Raw genomic sequence first — 17,087 nt, 5'->3', positions numbered from 1 at the left:
TGATAAAACAGCTGGAGTCACCCATTGGTTTAAATGAAGCAGGAGTTGTTAACCGGACTGTGTTCATGGATGCTCTATTTTGGACCCTAATGAGAATGAAACTGGTTTTGGTTCTATCCTTATGGATCTAAAGGTGATCAAAAAGGTCCAAGGAGAGGATAGAAGAATCATAGAAAATGAGGAGAGAGAAAGAGAGTTGATTTCTCTATTCATTTATAGACGCAGTTCGGTGTTCTCTTCTTTTCTGAATCTGAGGTGATTTTCGTTTTCCCGATTGGACTCACAGCTCCATATCGGAATCTCGTCAGAAAACTTGCTGTTTCTTATGGTGAATTTAAGCACACAGCCGGAATTAGAAGTTTCAGTTGCCGGAGGAGGTTTGAGTTGGAAATATGGGGATTTTGTGACTTGTAAGGAAAATGAGGGAAATGAAGAGAGGGTGAGCTTTGTGAACGCTTCTCTTCTTTCTCCCAAGTGTCCCTTTAACGGCTATTACTCAGTTGAATCTGGTGTCTGGCATGACTTATTAATCACGTAAGACAAAACTCTGAGATCTTTAGCGAGAACAAGAACTTGGGAAAAAGGCAGCAAGTTGGAAATCTCAGCATTTTAATCTATGCTTTCTCTTCTGCTCATTTTGTTGGCGGACTTAGATGGCCATTCCATCACTGGAACCACATAGTGGAAGCCAAACCTACAAATACCCCTTGCTAATGGAGAGGACAGAAAATCATGGCTCGCGACCACCGGATCGAATCGGTGCCCGAGCTTCCCCTGGTGATCGGTGATTCAGCCGAGAGCATTGAGAAAATATCGGCGGCGATTGATATTCTGAAGCAGGTCGGTGCTTATCCTGATGCGGAGAAAGCGAAAGACAGCCACGCTATTCGTCCCGGGAAGGGTAAGATGAGGAACCGCCGATACATTTCTAGGAAGGGCCCCTTGATCGTCTACGGCATGGAGGGTGCAAAGCTCGTCAAGGCGTTCCAGAACATTCCTGGGGTTGAGGTCGCTAATGTAGATAGACTTAATCTTCTGAAACTCGCTCCCGGTGGCCATCTTGGGAGGTTCGTGATTTGGACCAAATCAGCATTCAAAAAATTGGATTCAATCTACGGATCCTTCGAAAAAAAACTTCGGAGAAGAAGAATGGGTACTTGTTGCCCCGTTCAAAAATGGTTAATGCTGATTTGGCTAGGAATTCTCAACTCGGTCCCTTCTCCCCTTGCTTGTCTCAATCTCCGGCCAAGAAATCAGGATTTGGGTCTGCCAATTCCGGCCTCGATGCACCCAACTCTCCCCGGATTTTCACTGACTGCCTCTCCGCCACCGAAATGGAGCTTTCTGAAGATTACACTTGTGTTATATCCCATAGACCCATTCTCTCTCTAGCATGGCATGCATGGTCACCTTTGGGTGGCCACTCTTAAAACCCACGTGCCTCAACCCTTTATTTTCATGCATGCCTTCAAAAAAAAAAAAAAAAACTAACTTTCAAAAAAAAAATTCTCTTTTATTTATTTATTTATTTATTTATTTTTTATTATTATTTTCCCTTGATTTTAAGCATTTTCCATCTTTTCAATAAAAAAATTCGCTGCAATTTTCTTTCCGGCCAGACACTTTAAAATTTTCTTCGATTTTTAAAATGTATTAAAATAAGTGTGAATTTATTTTCGTAATTCTTAATTATAGAATTTGCAAAATTAATTCACTAAAAAATAAACAGGTTTTGGTGGGGGGCCCAACATATGTGATTTCCTTATGATTGATTGATTGATTGGTTGATTGCTATACATGCTTGATTTATTCCATTCTAATACGTGCATGCGATTATTCTGTGATTGTTTGTTTAACATTTGTTTTCCTTGAAATAAATCAGTTCACCACTCAGGTACGTTCCTCGCCTCTCATATTCATTCGGGTATTCTATTTCGAGTTATATTCATTTAGTATCTATGCTCGACTAATCAATTGTCATGATTGCTTTATTTTATTAGTAGAGACCCATCTTTAGGGACTTAGAGGGGTGCTACGGTCTTAATCGTACCTTCCCGATAAGTAACCTGACCCCCGAACCCGATCCGGTTTTTCACAGACCACCTTTTCCAAAATAAGGAGTCACACTTAAGGTTTTCTTTCTTATTTTGTTTACCCTTTAAAAATAAAACAAAAAATAAGTAGCGACTCCAAGTCATTTTTTAAACAAAAAAATAAAATCATTTTTTCAAACGAAAATCGAGCTTCGCCATCGAGTGGAAAACGCATGAACGGAAATGCAGGGTCCACATAGAGCTTTCTATTCCTCTTGCAATTGAGAGTGCAAATTCTGCAGATTCTAGGGAGTCATCTCAGCTTGGACTGATAGCAGGTGTTTATTCCCAACATGGATTTAAAGTTGCACTCTCCTTACTTCTATCTCCAAGTATGAAGGCAGCATTCTTGTAATCCCCATCTGAGCACAAATTCCCATTTCCAATGACATTAAAGTTAACAACAGTAGCCTTCATTTTCACAAAATCTGTTTCAACTTGAACATTCATTCTCTCCTTGTTATATAAAAAGAAAATTATGTTCCAAAATTCTTCGCGGACTCCTTTTCCAAAGTCTGAATGTGCAGTAGGATCACTATGCACAAATCTCAAATTACCATACTCCCCATTCTCTAATTGATCACCCTTCCTTTTGTAGTAATCCCATCAGGAACTGATTTTTCCAAGCTATAATTCACGGTATTTTGGTCCAGCTTTTAGTCCAAGAGACACAGCTCTTTGATGGTCGAACTTCCCTTTAATCTCAGGCAATTCGCGAACATAAATTATGGAAATATCAACAGGCTGAACCATAGCACCAGCTTCGCTGTCTTGTCAGACTGAATATGGTAAAATTAATTCCTAAAGATGTCTCTTCTCTCTTCTATGCCTATTTTAGGCGGCACAAAGCAGAGGAAGGAGATATAATGGTTCGAATTTTGACTGATTCAACCCATTGTGTTTCTAGAACCCTGTTAGAGGAACTGGAGGTTATCATGTCTTGTCCTTCTTTCAGATTCAAGGATGCAATCTTTACTGCCAGCACCAGAAGTAACAGCAGCAGCCACAACTACAGGTTCTGCTTGAACTGTTTCAGGTATTGTATCATCTGAGATTAAAAGATCTTTTGGAACTAGACAATTTTGACTATTGAATGGAGTATCATCTTCACCATTAGCACCACTAGCATTGTCACGGATCTGCTGATGGGTTAGTGCAGAACCAGAATTTGCCAAAAGCTGATTTGGGACCCCCATCTGGTGAGGATAATCAGCATGGTTAGTAACTTCTCGATGAGGATGCACATAAGGCTGAAAATAAGCTATGGTTGCTGGAATAGTCATCCAGCATTGCTACTGTTTCATAGGCTCTTTAAAGCTTATATGAATGCTGCAAATCTTACCAGTATTGATGGCAATCAGCCAAGCTAGTGAGTGCAGCACTTTGTTTTTCATGACCAAATCAATCCGATAATAGGTCTCGAATCCAGGCTGGTCATTTCACACAAAGGACCAGTTTAGAAATAGCAACAGAGACCGTTAGCATTCTGTTCATTGGGCAAGGGGCCATACTCTGAGCCAAGGTGATTCAGAAGACTGTCATTGGAAGATAACCTTCATAAATTCTTGGACTAAATCGAGGTTACTTAATGAATTATCCTCTCACAGGTTTGTAGTGCTCAAGCGAACAATAGAACTGATCAGACAGGGCATGAAACTAAATTCCATCTCCTTTATTCTTGTAACAGTTTGCGAAGTTTTCTAAATCAATGTCGTCCCACCAGGCTTCAAGAACTCGAGATTTCTTTGAACTTTGTTCAATATAAACTGAGGATTTATTGATGAGAAAAACATCACAGAGCCATGATCCCAGAAATCACAAGACGCCATTCAGTTCAAAACAAAGTACCAAACCTGGCAGTCATGGGAAATTCTTTAATTTCCATCTTGAAGTCTCATACTGATCTGAAATGCTTTCGGGAATTAGGAACGACGTCTCGAGAAAACCACTCACAACTGGTGCCTGCTGTAGTCGAAAATGTCGAACTGATCAGACATCAATGGTCGTCAGACAACCTGGCCAACTTTTCCCACAACTCTTCTAGTCATGAGCAGAAACGTTCAGTGGCTCACGTCAATTTTCAATGGCTTTTATATCAGAAGAACCTGTGTCTTTAGACTCTATCTCGAACAAAATAACACAAGCAAACTCCCTATATCCATTATCACCAAGAACTGAAGTCCCAACGAGTAGTGTACTGTGAACTTTTTGGAAATTGATTTAATTGGCACCTTGGAAATGAGCTTTTGCTAGCAAACTCTAATCGCATTAATCTCACGAATTTCTCAAAGGGCACGAGCATTTCTTATGATATGAGAAATGAGTCCTCTTTTGGCAGGCAACAGGATTTGTGTTGAAGAAAAGACATGACCAGCTTCAACCCAAAGTCTTATTATGAAAGTCTCCAGAATTGGATGAAGCTGGTGAATGATGATCATCTTCTTTTCAGTCCCAAACCAGTCATCCTCTGTGTCCTGGCTGTATAGGAAACCTTTCTGATTGTAAACCTCGAACAGCGTCACGCATAACCTCCAGTTCTGAACTCCCAGGATACAGTTTCTTCATTAAGCCCTCGTCGTTTCTTCATTATTGATGTCACAGTGATTCAATTTGGGCAGTCAACTCAACATGCTGCATAATCACTTCTTGGGGAGGTGCTCAACTCATTTCAATAGTAAGGATATTTCCCAAAACATTTTAGGAAGTTATGAAGAGGTTTCGCATTAATCGACTCACTGTACCCCGTCAAAGTCATCATATATGCAGCAACATGGTGACCGAAAGATATACTTGTAATGAAAATTAGCAGCAAGTTACTTATGAAATAATTGTCATCAATAGGATTGAGTTGAATGCATGTCACATAGTTATTGCGTCTGAAGACCTTAAGACATTCATCTTGCCCACAATAGTTTGGAATACATGATTCTGGCCAGAATATCTCTACTGACAGCTGCAGGTATCTCTTGGTCACTGATTAAACCATGTCTCTTTCTACCTCAGATCAAGACCTTCTCCTTATACGGAATAGGGAGTCCTCATGATAAGATCACAGTAATTATATATCTTCAGCAGGGTCATTACCAAAATTGTAGAAGCACCTTCTGATTCACTATCTGAAGAAGTGCCCGGGTCCGAATCACTTGATGAAGAGCCTAAATCACTATTGGAGGTACTTGAACTACTGCATCCATTTACTCTTTAATCTGGGATTGAGAGAGCCATCTCATTCCAGGAATAATTGTCCAATAAACATGTCATCCTCAACGAATTTTGTATCAATATTCTCTTTAAGGCATTCATTCCCTAATCCGTTCAGCAATGATATTCTCCCTAGATTCTTCAATAATATATATTACTGCAGAATCTGACTTGGCTAAATGCTTCAAAACTTTAACAGATTCGGAAAGGTCAAATGCAACCTTAGATTGCACTGTAGCATGAGTGATAGGAGAGACAAAGAACTTCATCTTACGACTGGATGACAACAACTTCCTTCTCATTAATATCTGTGACAGTATTCTGAATCTTATGCAAGATAATTCCTAAACCCTCTATTCTGAAATGTAATGCCTGCTTCATAATACTTTTCTGATCAAGCAACTCCTTCAATAGGCTTTCAAATCTTGAGAGCAGTTGGATGAGCATCGTCTAACATAGTGGCTTTGGCCTCGAAGATTTCGGCTCCAAAATTTACCATATCCAATACTCCCATGTATATCACTGCACCAAGTCCTAAAAGAGTTGAGGACCTTAGCAATCTGGTCTACAGAATCATCAATAGAAAGTGTGGCTTCATCAAAGCTGCTGAGTTCAAATTTTATGGAAGATGAAGAGAACGTATTCCTGTGAGCATCAGACTCTGAATTGTATGAAAACTGGATTGGACTTTTCTTTAATTGTGCAGACGATGTGACTAAAGTATCCTCCCTACTCCATTGAAATCCTTTGTCAGTTGAAGCTTTTGAGAGATGTCCTTCAAAATAATTTGACAATTGAATCTTTGGGATGATGTGGCTAGACTTTGCAGTGGAATGTCTTCGCTTGGGAGCATGAGTAGAAGTAAGACATTCAGCAAGATGCTACAAAGCTGTATAAGCACGTTTCCAATCGCCTAAATAGAAATTCATCAGGAGCACCTCAGGATGATAAATAGGCAAAGATCCACATAATTTCTCTGCAACTTCTAGTATACTCCAGAATCTGAGCTTGGCACCAGAACCATATTTCATTCGAGTCCTTGCTGCAAACAAACTGCTAGATAGATGGCCATTCATATTCATGTTAATAGGCGGCTTGGATTTGCATTCGCCTTTGTTTCTGAATCTTTCACAGTGCATTTTAAAGACATTTGGCCACTTGTATCTGCATCATTATTTTCCCTTCTTCTCACATTCAAACTAGTTTTGGACGACAAAAGTTCTTTCCCTTCAGTTCTGTCTTTCAATAGAGCAAATACGATAAGATTCCCAAAAGTCTGATGACCAGCAAACGTCCCCAGAATTCCCTCTTTCGTCTTGCTTTGAATCCCCATCATCAGTCTCTACCAATGAAGCATGAGCCCTATTAATTGTAAAGCAATTTTCTGGTAGCTGTAAAGGAAGTCAAAACTGATCGAACCATTCCATGTCCCTTATGAGCAGATTTTCCATAACAAGGTTATGAGAATCCTCTGTACTGCCAGTAACTTCAGAGCCTTCACGCTCTCTTTGACAATGACTTCTGATTCACTTCAAAATTATCACATACTTCTGAGCGTTCGAAACATGAATCGTGACCTTCAAAACCCTTATCATGACAGAGATCACCATCCTCATTGTTACCTGTTTCACTGCACATCTCATTTAAGAATTAGTGTCGTCGTCCTTCGCCACTGTCATGACCTTACCTCATCAATTTTACCAGGACCAGGGTAGCTTCCATCTTGATGACCAGTATGAGATCAGCAGCAGGTAAGAACTCTACTTGATGTGTAACATAAATCACTGTTTTTGAACCCAAGAGACCAAGCAAACATTCCTTAAAGAGACGGGTTCCTGTATGAGCACCCACAACACTGAAAGGATCATCAAACAGATAAATATCAGTGTTTTGGTAAAGTGCACGTGCAATCTGTATTCTTTGCTTCTAGCCACCACTCAAATTGATTCCCCACTCACCTATAACTGTCTGATCACCAAATGAGAGAACCTCCAGGTCCTTCTTCAAGTAACATGCATCAAGGACCCTTTCATACCTTTCTCTGTCCATCTCCTTACCAAACAAGATGTTCTCTGCTATCTTGCCACTCTGTATCCAAGGAGACTGAGCAACATATGCCTTTGTTCCACACAGCTTAAGGATACCAGATATCTTAGGCACCTCTCCCATCATACAGGAGAGTAAACTTGACTTACCTGAGCCTACAGTACCACAAACAGCAACCCTCATGCCACGGCACACCCGCAAATTAATATCCTTCAGCGTTGGATTATGGGAAGATAAATCCCAAGAGAAATTCCCATCCACTATCTCAATTGCTGTATCAAAACTACCTTTTGGAAGCCTCTCGATGACATCACTCTGCAGGTCATCCAGACGAAGAAAGGATGTAATTCTGTCAAGGGAAACTTTAGTCTGAGCTATCATTGAGATTAGGTCAGGAAGACTGTAGATGGGTTGTTGAAGTATTCTGAATGTTGCAAGTGAAGATAAGATCTTCCCTGATTCAAGCTCATGTTTTTAAGAATAACTTCTATAAGTAAATTCCAAGCAAGTTTATTTTCTCTGAGAGAAACCATATCCTCGGTAGATGACTTTCGCCAGTCAAGGAGATATATGTAGCCAAAGAAGCACTCACTTGATTTTTCAAGAAACATTTGGAATGTCATGGCATGAGGATCCCAGCTATGCAATGACCTTGTCTTCATAAGAAAATTGGCCGCATCCAATAATATAAATAAGAGGAAATGCTTTGGCATTATAGGACATGAAGCCTCTGAGTCGAATGGATATCTCAGAAACTCATCCCTCTAAGATGACGCCCTGCCTTTTCATTGAATTGAATAAACTCAACGTCTTTCTTGACTGCCCGCATTACACATATCCCAAAATCATTACATTCCATGCAATAGGGTCCTTGTAGGGCATTTTATCAAACAACTTCCGAGCAAAAGTAAAATCTCCCATCTTGACACATGCACTGACCATTGCAGTCTGACACACCAAATCTGGCTCACGAATTGATGAAAACATCCAATAGCAAGCAGCCAAGCCACCCAATCCTGCGTGCATGTAAATTGAACCACTTTGAACATGTGAGTCATGCTCAAACCCATATTTCAGAACGACACCATGTACAGACGAACCAGTCCTGTGCGCCAATAGCTGAGCAGAGGTACGAACCAAGAACGTGAAAGTGTAGTTATCAGAGGCCAGATAGCCAGCAGAATGAAGAATTCTGCTATAGAAGTGAAAGCTTTGATGAGGGGCTGAACTTTTGGAGTGGGCTCTGATCAAAGAGTTGAAGATGAAGGAGGTTGGGTTCTGAGAATTGTGACAGAGGCTTCATTATAACTTCAATCCTTGACTGTTCTGTGAACTGAAACTATCACACGGAAAATGCGAAGTTGGATGAACCACTCATCACTAATCCCCCGCTCAATCACCCTCTTCTGTTTTCTTCTCAAATCCAACCCCCGATTCGCTCAAAGACAATAAACAGAGGCCCTGGCGATTCTGTGATAAACAAGTGCAAAAATCCTCCGCCACATTCGAATCCTTAAAATCCCATTAACAAATCAATCACGGTTCAGAATTCAGTAATAACATCACTAAGTGCAGTAGAGAATTGGATTGTTTGAAGAAATTGTCGGGCTTCTCAAACAAAATGCCTTCTGAAACATCTTTGCTATCATTCCCAAATTCCGTAAACAGTGGAGCCAAGTGATGCTGAGTAATGCGTTTTGAAGACCACGGTGTTGTGTAAGGGATAGATATACCGTCGGAAGACTAGACACCATTAAACTATGGCAGTGGCTTGAGCAGAGCTTCAGTCTTTAATTTCTCCGCCAATTATCAGCAGGTTCTAGAATTTTCCAATATCCTATGAGTTAGAGCCGTCACATGAAAGATACAGAGTCGGATAAACCGCTTATTATCGATGTCTACTGCAATTGAAACTTTGACTGAATTCGAGAGCCACTCAATCTTCGTCGTCAACCCACAGAAACACACCGGAATACACTGGGATTGCTGCACACCTCATCCCTTGTGCCAGCACTTCTGTCATCCTCTAGAAACATGCCCCAAGTACACAAAGACTCGAACATCATACGAGAAAGGAAACATAGAACATAGATAAAAAAAAAACATAAATGCAGAGAAAGGATGAGCAGAAAATATCAATCAACATTGACAGCTCCATTTCATATGTTAATCCATGGGCTGGATAAGGGGATAATAAGGAATAAGATTTAAACATAAACAGAGCATTGATCAAATTTAGGCATGAAGTCACATATTTCAGCAGGCATCAACGGCATATAAAGGAATCAAAATCAAAACAAGGCAAACAAGCAAGCAACCAATCTCAACAAAACAACTTGTGGCCCTTTTCCGTCCACACCAATCAACAATACATTGAATAATTCAGAAACGACCAAATTGAGAAATCAAATATGGGTAAGAACACCGAGAGTAACCAGAAGCGTACCTGGACAGTCTTGGCTGCCATCACCCCCTTTCCCAGTTCTCGTGTGCTTTTCCACAAAGACAATAAAAAAATCCCCCTCAAAAAAAAAACTTCTCTGATCCAAAAAGGAAATCCCACTTGCTTTCTTATTTTTTTCCTTTTGTAACCGTTTCCCCCATGGAAATAATATATGTGTTATGCCTCTAAAAACAAAATCTCCTTTTTTTCAAAATTCTGTTGATTCTCCTTCCAAATAGATGGCGGTCGTTTCCTCATGCCCAAAAAGCCAAGAAATATGATTTAGAATACTTGTAATAAAATAAAATAAAATAAAATAAAAATAATAAAGAAATCCATACAAGCCACACAAGTCATGTAAGCCATGCAATCATGCAAGTCATATAAAAAGTGGGTTTAAAAGTGCTTAAGTGGGCCTAAGTGAACTAAGCCCAATGAAGTGTCTAAGTGGGCCTAAGGTGGCACCTAGTGGGTCAAGTGTACCTAAGTGGGCCGAAGGCGTTTAGGAAAGTGCCTAAATCTAAATTAGGGCTGCCAAGGTCATAATGTGGAGTCGGATAAACCTCTCAACCAAAGTCTCCAAGGTGACTCAAAAAAAGGTAAGTAGTATGAGTAGCAATGGGCCACCAAGGAACTACTATGGAGTACTGGAAGTGAACTTAAAGACATGTGCTAAAGGGACAAAATTGAGGGTCTACACTTATCGAAACCTAAAGAACCAAACAATCAAGAAATCAAACCTAAACAAGTGTCTAAGTGACCTATTCTGAAAAAAAGTGCCTAAGTGACCTAGAGTGAATGTGTGCAAGTTGGAAGGTGTTTAGGATGTTTAGGATAGTGCATAAATCTAAATTAGGGCTACCAAGGGTCATAATGGGGTTAGATAAATATCTCAATTAGAGTCTCCAAGGTGGGTCATAAAAGATAAGCTACATGAGTAAATGGGCCACCAGGGGATTGTTGTAAAGTACCAAACGAACACATAATAGGACATGTGCTAGAATGACAAAATGGAGGGTCTACACTAGCTCTCTAGCAGCCATTGTCTTTCCTATTCCACGAGTGCAGGGAAGAGCATGTTCCAAAATGGAGCCTGATGGGATCTCCTTTCCCTGTCTCAGAGCTTTATTTGTGAAGAGGGTCCAGTAAAATAGTTTCCACTAACACTATGTTCCATTCCAATTTTGATTGAAGTATTAGGCATATCAACATATCCTTTGTAGCTTGCGGACACAAGTGCACGTTGAGTCACAAATGATACCATCGTCTTTGAGCTAGTTAATAGTTCTGCAACTCTAGCCTTCGAGCAGCAGTAGTAGTGGCAAAACCCATTATGAAACCCACTTGGGCTAGCCATTACCAATGTTGAATGTTCCACAGCCATTTCTGCTGCTCATTACTGATGGAAGATCTCTTGTCATGAATCACAGAAGCTGGTAAAACAATAGTATGAACATAACCCAGCTACCAATCCTACTGAATTGTTTCATAATAGCTTGTTGTTGCTTTGCAACCTTCTCCTTAGACCCATTAGTTTGTTTTTTCAAAACATCCACAGTTGCTTTGCTATTCTTTAGCTTGTGGAGAAGAGCACTCAAATGGTGTCCAAATCACAAACAAGAATGCATAAAATAAATAAATAAATAAAAATAAAAATAAAAAAAAGGTCCTCAAAGCCCCATATCATGATTTCTCAATGAACTTAAAGGAAATTGATGGAAAACCTAAAGAATGGGGTTATAACAGAGACAAGGAAGCAAGAGATGTCTGCATATTCACACACAAAACCATATAAATAATAGACGAAATTGTATATCCATACATAAATCAGAAGACAACATCTAATAAAATGACAATAAAACAAAAATGACGAACAATATGATAAATGAAAATGAACAAGGAACTCAAAATATCCATACCTGGAAAGCTCCCCTCTGCTTCTCTTCTCTTGTTGTTATCCTTCTCCCTTACTCTCCTTCTCCTCTGCCCAAAACCAAAAAGCACCAAAAAAAAGATATCCTCCGCCCTCTCTGATGTCTCCTCTTTATATCCTTTGATTCCCTCTTCCTCATTTTCTGTTGGTTTTTTTTCTCTTTTTTCAACAAACCTCACCAGCCCAAGAAAAAATGCTTCTTCTCTGTTGGTTTTCCCTTTCCAACAGAGAATCCCATTGAACTTCCTCTGTGACCCCAACGAATCTAAAAAAAATGAGAATCTCCTTTGCTCACAATTTTCTCCAAACCTCCTACCTAGAAACCTCATGTAGGGAAACAACCCCACAACTTCCCAAAAAAGTCTCTTTTCTCCTCTTCTCTCTCTAAAACCCACCAACTCTTCTATTACTCTATTTCCACCAACTTTGCTACCACTCTCTCCTAAAGTGCACCTAAATGGAATAAACTAAATATGCATTAAGATGAACTATCCTAAAGTGCACCTAAACTAAAGCACAACTAAGAATTTTCCTAAAATGCAACTAAGTATGTTAAACCCGAAATGCAACTAAGTGAGCTAAATTAAAATGCAACTAAGTGAGTCAAATTAAATGAGTTAAACCTAAAATGCAACTAAGTAAGCTAAGCTAAGAATGCAACTAATTGAGCTAAACCTAAAATGTAATCAAGTGAGCTAGACCAAGTGAGCTAAACCTAAAACGCAACTAAGTAAGCTAAACCTAAAATGCAACTAAGTGAGTTAAACCTAAAATGTAACTAAGTGAATTAGACTAAGTGACTAAGTAAGCTAACTCTAAAATGTAACTATGAGAACTAAACTAAGGTACACCTAGGGTCACAATTAGGATCTATAAAAATCCCTCAACAATGAGTCTCTAAAGGTGGCTCCAAAATAGTATTCACTGAGTGATAATGGACCAACATGGGATGACTATAATACAATGAGAGATGAAAGAAAACATATAAAATAACATGTGCTACTAGGACAAAATGGAGAGTCTACACTCACTTTGTTGTGGATTGTATGGAAAGAAAGGAAAGCTAGGATTTTTTAAGATACTTGGAAGACACTTGAGATGATAAGAGACTTGCTTCATTTCCATGTTTCTTTTTTAGCCTAATGTACTGACGTTTTTAAGTCATTTCCATTAAGTGTAATTCAACTTAATTATCTTTCCGTATTTACACCCTAAGGGTGGGCTTACGTGGTGAGGTCCTTAGTTGAGTTTCAGGAGTTATTATACTTGTATTTTGGTTCCTTTTGTATAGTTCTCCATGTAAAGCAAAGGTTTCTTTGGGTTTTTTAATCAGACTTGTATTTCATGAGGAGGATTTCTCATTCTTCTCATATCTTTATTCACTTTAATTAATTCATCTTTTTGTTCTAATAAAAAAAAAATTGGTTCAACAATGAGACAAATTTTTTTAGGTACTTGTCCTATCTCGCTCCATTTAGATATTTAATTAAATAAATATTTAAAAAATAGAGGTCATGCGAGTAGTAGAAGTCCTTAAAAGTTCAAGACAGTAAACCTAACATTTAAGCTCCTTACCTATCAAAAAAAAAAAAAAAGATATAAAAGAAATTTCAAGCAAAAAACATATAATAATTAAAATGAATTCTAAGATAAAAGAATCAAGAAATAAAATAACAATACATCAATCATATTCTTTCAAAAAAACAAAAGCCTTTTGCAATAACAACTTGATTCTCTCTTCAAAAATCAATTATTTGGCTGGTAAAAAACTGTTCATTCTCAATTAGTTTAATCTTTCATGAATTCAAATTATGATGATTAATTGTTTGATGTTTTCAAAAATAAAAGTTTTAAGAACTCATGACAAAGTCATAATAAAAACATATTACTTATTCAAAATTCAAAGAAAAAATCAAGAATCCAAAAGAAATTCAATACAAGAAACATAAAATACCTTAGTTAGTTTCCACTCCATTAGGGTCTTTTAAGAAAATCAAATCCTTCATGTCAATGACTTAGATTCTCTTGTAACTTGATTGACCTGCTTGCCATGCCTCCACATCTCACATTCTAAGAAAATTCAAAGTGAAAATTTTATGAACCAAAAATAAGTTGATAAAAAGAAGTACAATATCTATACTAAATTCATTTCAAATTCAAGAGTCCAAAAAGGAAAAAATAAAATTGAAGAAAGAAAGCATATATACCTCTTTGTTGATTCAAAGATAATTTCATTAGGTTCTTTCAAGAAAAGAAATGATTTTTGCATTTTTGTGAACTCAAAATCTATTTTCCATTTGTAGAAAAAAATTGTTCTAAGAAACTCATCTTCTCCTATGGGAATCAAATCTCTTTCCCACAAAATCAATTCTCACTCTCACCCCCTTTTCTATCTTCTTGAAATTTCAAACTTTTAAACCATTATACCAATAACTATTGCCCAAATAAATATAAATTGTCTTCTCCTTGTAGGGAACGTCAATCAAAAGCCCAATCAATTGTCAACCCCTCCAAATCTTTCTCACTTTCATAGAATTTTTTACCTATAAACTATTAAGTAACGATTAAAACTCAAGAAAATTTAGATAATTAAAATTTTTCTTCACTCTCAATTTAATAAGAATTAGATAATAAGATACATTTAAGATATTAGTATAAAACCTACATTTAAAGAGTAGAAATTATAAATGTGATTAATCAACTTCACATCATAATAATACATAGATTATAATATTATTAATTATATTTTTAAACTTCTTTTTAATATGACTACTGGACCAAAGAATTGTTGTCATGAAGCTAGAGAGAAGTCCATTTCCAGGGATTTTTCTTCCCTTGATCTTGAACGGTAAAGTAAATCCTATCAGAAAACGTTAATTAAAGAACAAAATAAAGAAAATAGGAAAAGCACCATACCTATCAAATGGCCTTTGTTTAGTTGGTAGCTCTAAAAGCAGCACTCCAAAGCCATCTACATCACTCTTCTTGTTATCAATTCCAGGGTTAGCCATGTTCAAGTACAATGTAGCCATTATTGCCAATAGCCATCTTAGAAGCCTATTGCATTGGAGATTATAGTCAAAAGGTGAGTGTTTATTTTTCTTTGTCCCCCCTTAACATGAGTCACTTGTGTTTTTACTTCTCTTAAGCTTCTTTCATCCATATATACACCAGAACTAACTCGTGGAAAAAAACTTACAACTTAAAGATTTTGTGAAGAGAAAACAGTTACTTTTCAAACTTATCACTTTGAATTCTTCAAGGGTTGGCAAGATTTAATTAAAATTAAAAAATCCAAGAAAATGTCTACTCAATGAAATCACTAAATTGATCTCTAAGAGTACTTAGCTTTAGTTTAACAGTGTTGCATCTAAGCAGCCTTAAAACAACTAGACTATGTCATACATATGAGAAGGAAACTCTTCACCAAGATGTTGGCAGCCTTTAGGTCGCTATGGACAATAGGAGGTGAACATATAGATTTCCTAAAAGGAAAGCAACATTTATCATGGAATCCATATCTATTGCTATTTTTGCCAGTGAAATTATGCGACGCATGCAAAAACACAAAATATAGTTTGCTTGGGAGCATTTTACCTAAAAAATGAAACCATATAAAAAAATGAACTTGATAACGAAAGTGCATTCCACCTAAAATAGGAACTATATAAAAAATGAATTTGATAACGAAAGTATATGCAATGCTTACTTCAAAGTATGAGCAATTAATGTTGAGGGCAATGTTGAGTTGACGGCTCCAGGAAAGGGGCCCGTATGCTTCACGGTGCAGCACATCATTAAGAGAAATTTTTCTAAGTAAATCACACACTAAGGAGATGTTGTCCATGCTCTACACAATACCTAAGAAATGCTACAATGTTTGGATGGCTTAAACTTATTGTAGTTTGGATTACATCCTAGTGTTTGCAATCATGCTTACAACAAGAACAATTGTTATAAAACTAACAAAAGCATGGTCATCTACAAAATAGCATGATAGTTTAAGGTCAACTCCAAGAAGATGATTGTTGTTCCCAACTAATTGAAGCTCTGCCATAGTGTAAAGTTTTGCATTTGCTAGGATTCTAGGTTTCTTAGAGAAACTTTTTTTGGAAGAAATTTTCTCAAATCAAACATTGCAAATAGTAAGAACCTGCCTTGACGTAAACATTGGTGGAGGACTTAGAGCTAAGACTTGTGGGCTCTCTTTTACTGCAATAGAAGACCATTGAATGACTAGGAAGGAGGTAACCACAAAGCAAACTCATTGTCCCTTATAGGAGAAGCTATACAACATCATAAATGGATTTAAATGCATTAAAATGTAAGATATGGTGAAACTAAACAATAGCATGGTTCCATTGAAACCTTTCGTAATTGGTAGAGTTCCAAAATTGGGATCCAAAATTTTAATTCCAATTGGAGGCAAGCAAATAACAAAAAACAGTATTAGGATATTGAGAAATTCCCTTAAGGCTAAACAAAGCCAAAAAAATAAGTACCCCCATCGTAATGGATGGGAAGCCAAAAAGGACATTACTGTACTCAACAAAAAGTTGCATCTGATTTTTCACATATACCTAAAATTCCATAATCTATCTATCATTTCAGCAATAAAGCAATCAAATCTAATAATCCATAGTTGCTATATAATAGTACTATAGATCATCAATAAGTATATAAATAGGCTAATAAGATTTCACCTTCAATTGTTTGGACAATAGTACCATGGGTTTTCCAAGCTTTTTTGTTTTTGTGTAAGAGCTTTTGATTAATGCAAACGGCAAGTAGGAGTGTTTCACAACTTACCAACAGAATTCCTCCGCCAACAACAAAAAGTTACATCTAATTTTTCATAAAAATCTACAATTCTAGAATTTCTCTATTAACCTTTAAAAAATAAGGCAAATGAATCTAACAATCCATAGTTAATGTATAAAAGCATTATAAATTATTGACAAGTACATACATAGGCTAATAAGATTTCACATTCGATTGTAGTAGATGTAAAACAATACAACGGGGTTTCATTGCTCTCCAAACTTTTGTGCTTTTGTGAATGAGCTCGATTAATGCAGAGAGAATTCATAATCATTTTTCTTGAGCCCGCATGCACGAGTTTTATTGAATTATTTGAATATGTATGACACCCTCACAAATAACCTTTAAAAAAAAAAAAGAACATTGAATATTATTAATTTTTTTTTAAAAAAAATTTCACTTTTAAAATTTCAAGCAAACTGATTTCTGAAAGTACATACCTTCAGTTTAACTTTGTTGTTTGTAAATGACCTTAAAACAACTAACTTGTGTCATAGATATGAGGCGCAAGCTCTTGATCAAGGAAGATGCTAGTGGCCTTCAAGTTGCA

The 17,087-nt window shown here is 37.3% G+C and overlaps 1 protein-coding gene and 1 pseudogene across 1 annotated transcript; one reads left to right on the top strand and one right to left on the bottom strand.

Annotated features, from left to right (window-relative positions):
- Positions 1 to 732: 732 nt before the first annotated feature.
- LOC100253424 (large ribosomal subunit protein uL4-like) lies at positions 733 to 1,430 on the top strand. The gene is made up of 2 exons (XM_010662962.1): positions 733 to 1,067; positions 1,199 to 1,430. Exons 1-2 carry the CDS (start codon positions 733 to 735, stop codon positions 1,428 to 1,430), a joined length of 567 nt encoding a protein of 188 aa, XP_010661264.1.
- Positions 1,431 to 2,490: 1,060 nt separating this feature from the next.
- Positions 2,491 to 14,748, bottom strand: LOC109123989 (putative pentatricopeptide repeat-containing protein At5g40405; annotated as a pseudogene).
- Positions 14,749 to 17,087: the final 2,339 nt, after the last annotated feature.

Source organism: Vitis vinifera, chromosome 15, assembly GCF_030704535.1.
Source record: "Vitis vinifera cultivar Pinot Noir 40024 chromosome 15, ASM3070453v1".
NCBI lineage: Eukaryota > Viridiplantae > Streptophyta > Magnoliopsida > Vitales > Vitaceae > Vitis > Vitis vinifera.
Note: the sequence above shows the minus strand (reverse complement) of the source record. Positions and strands in the feature narration are given on the sequence as shown.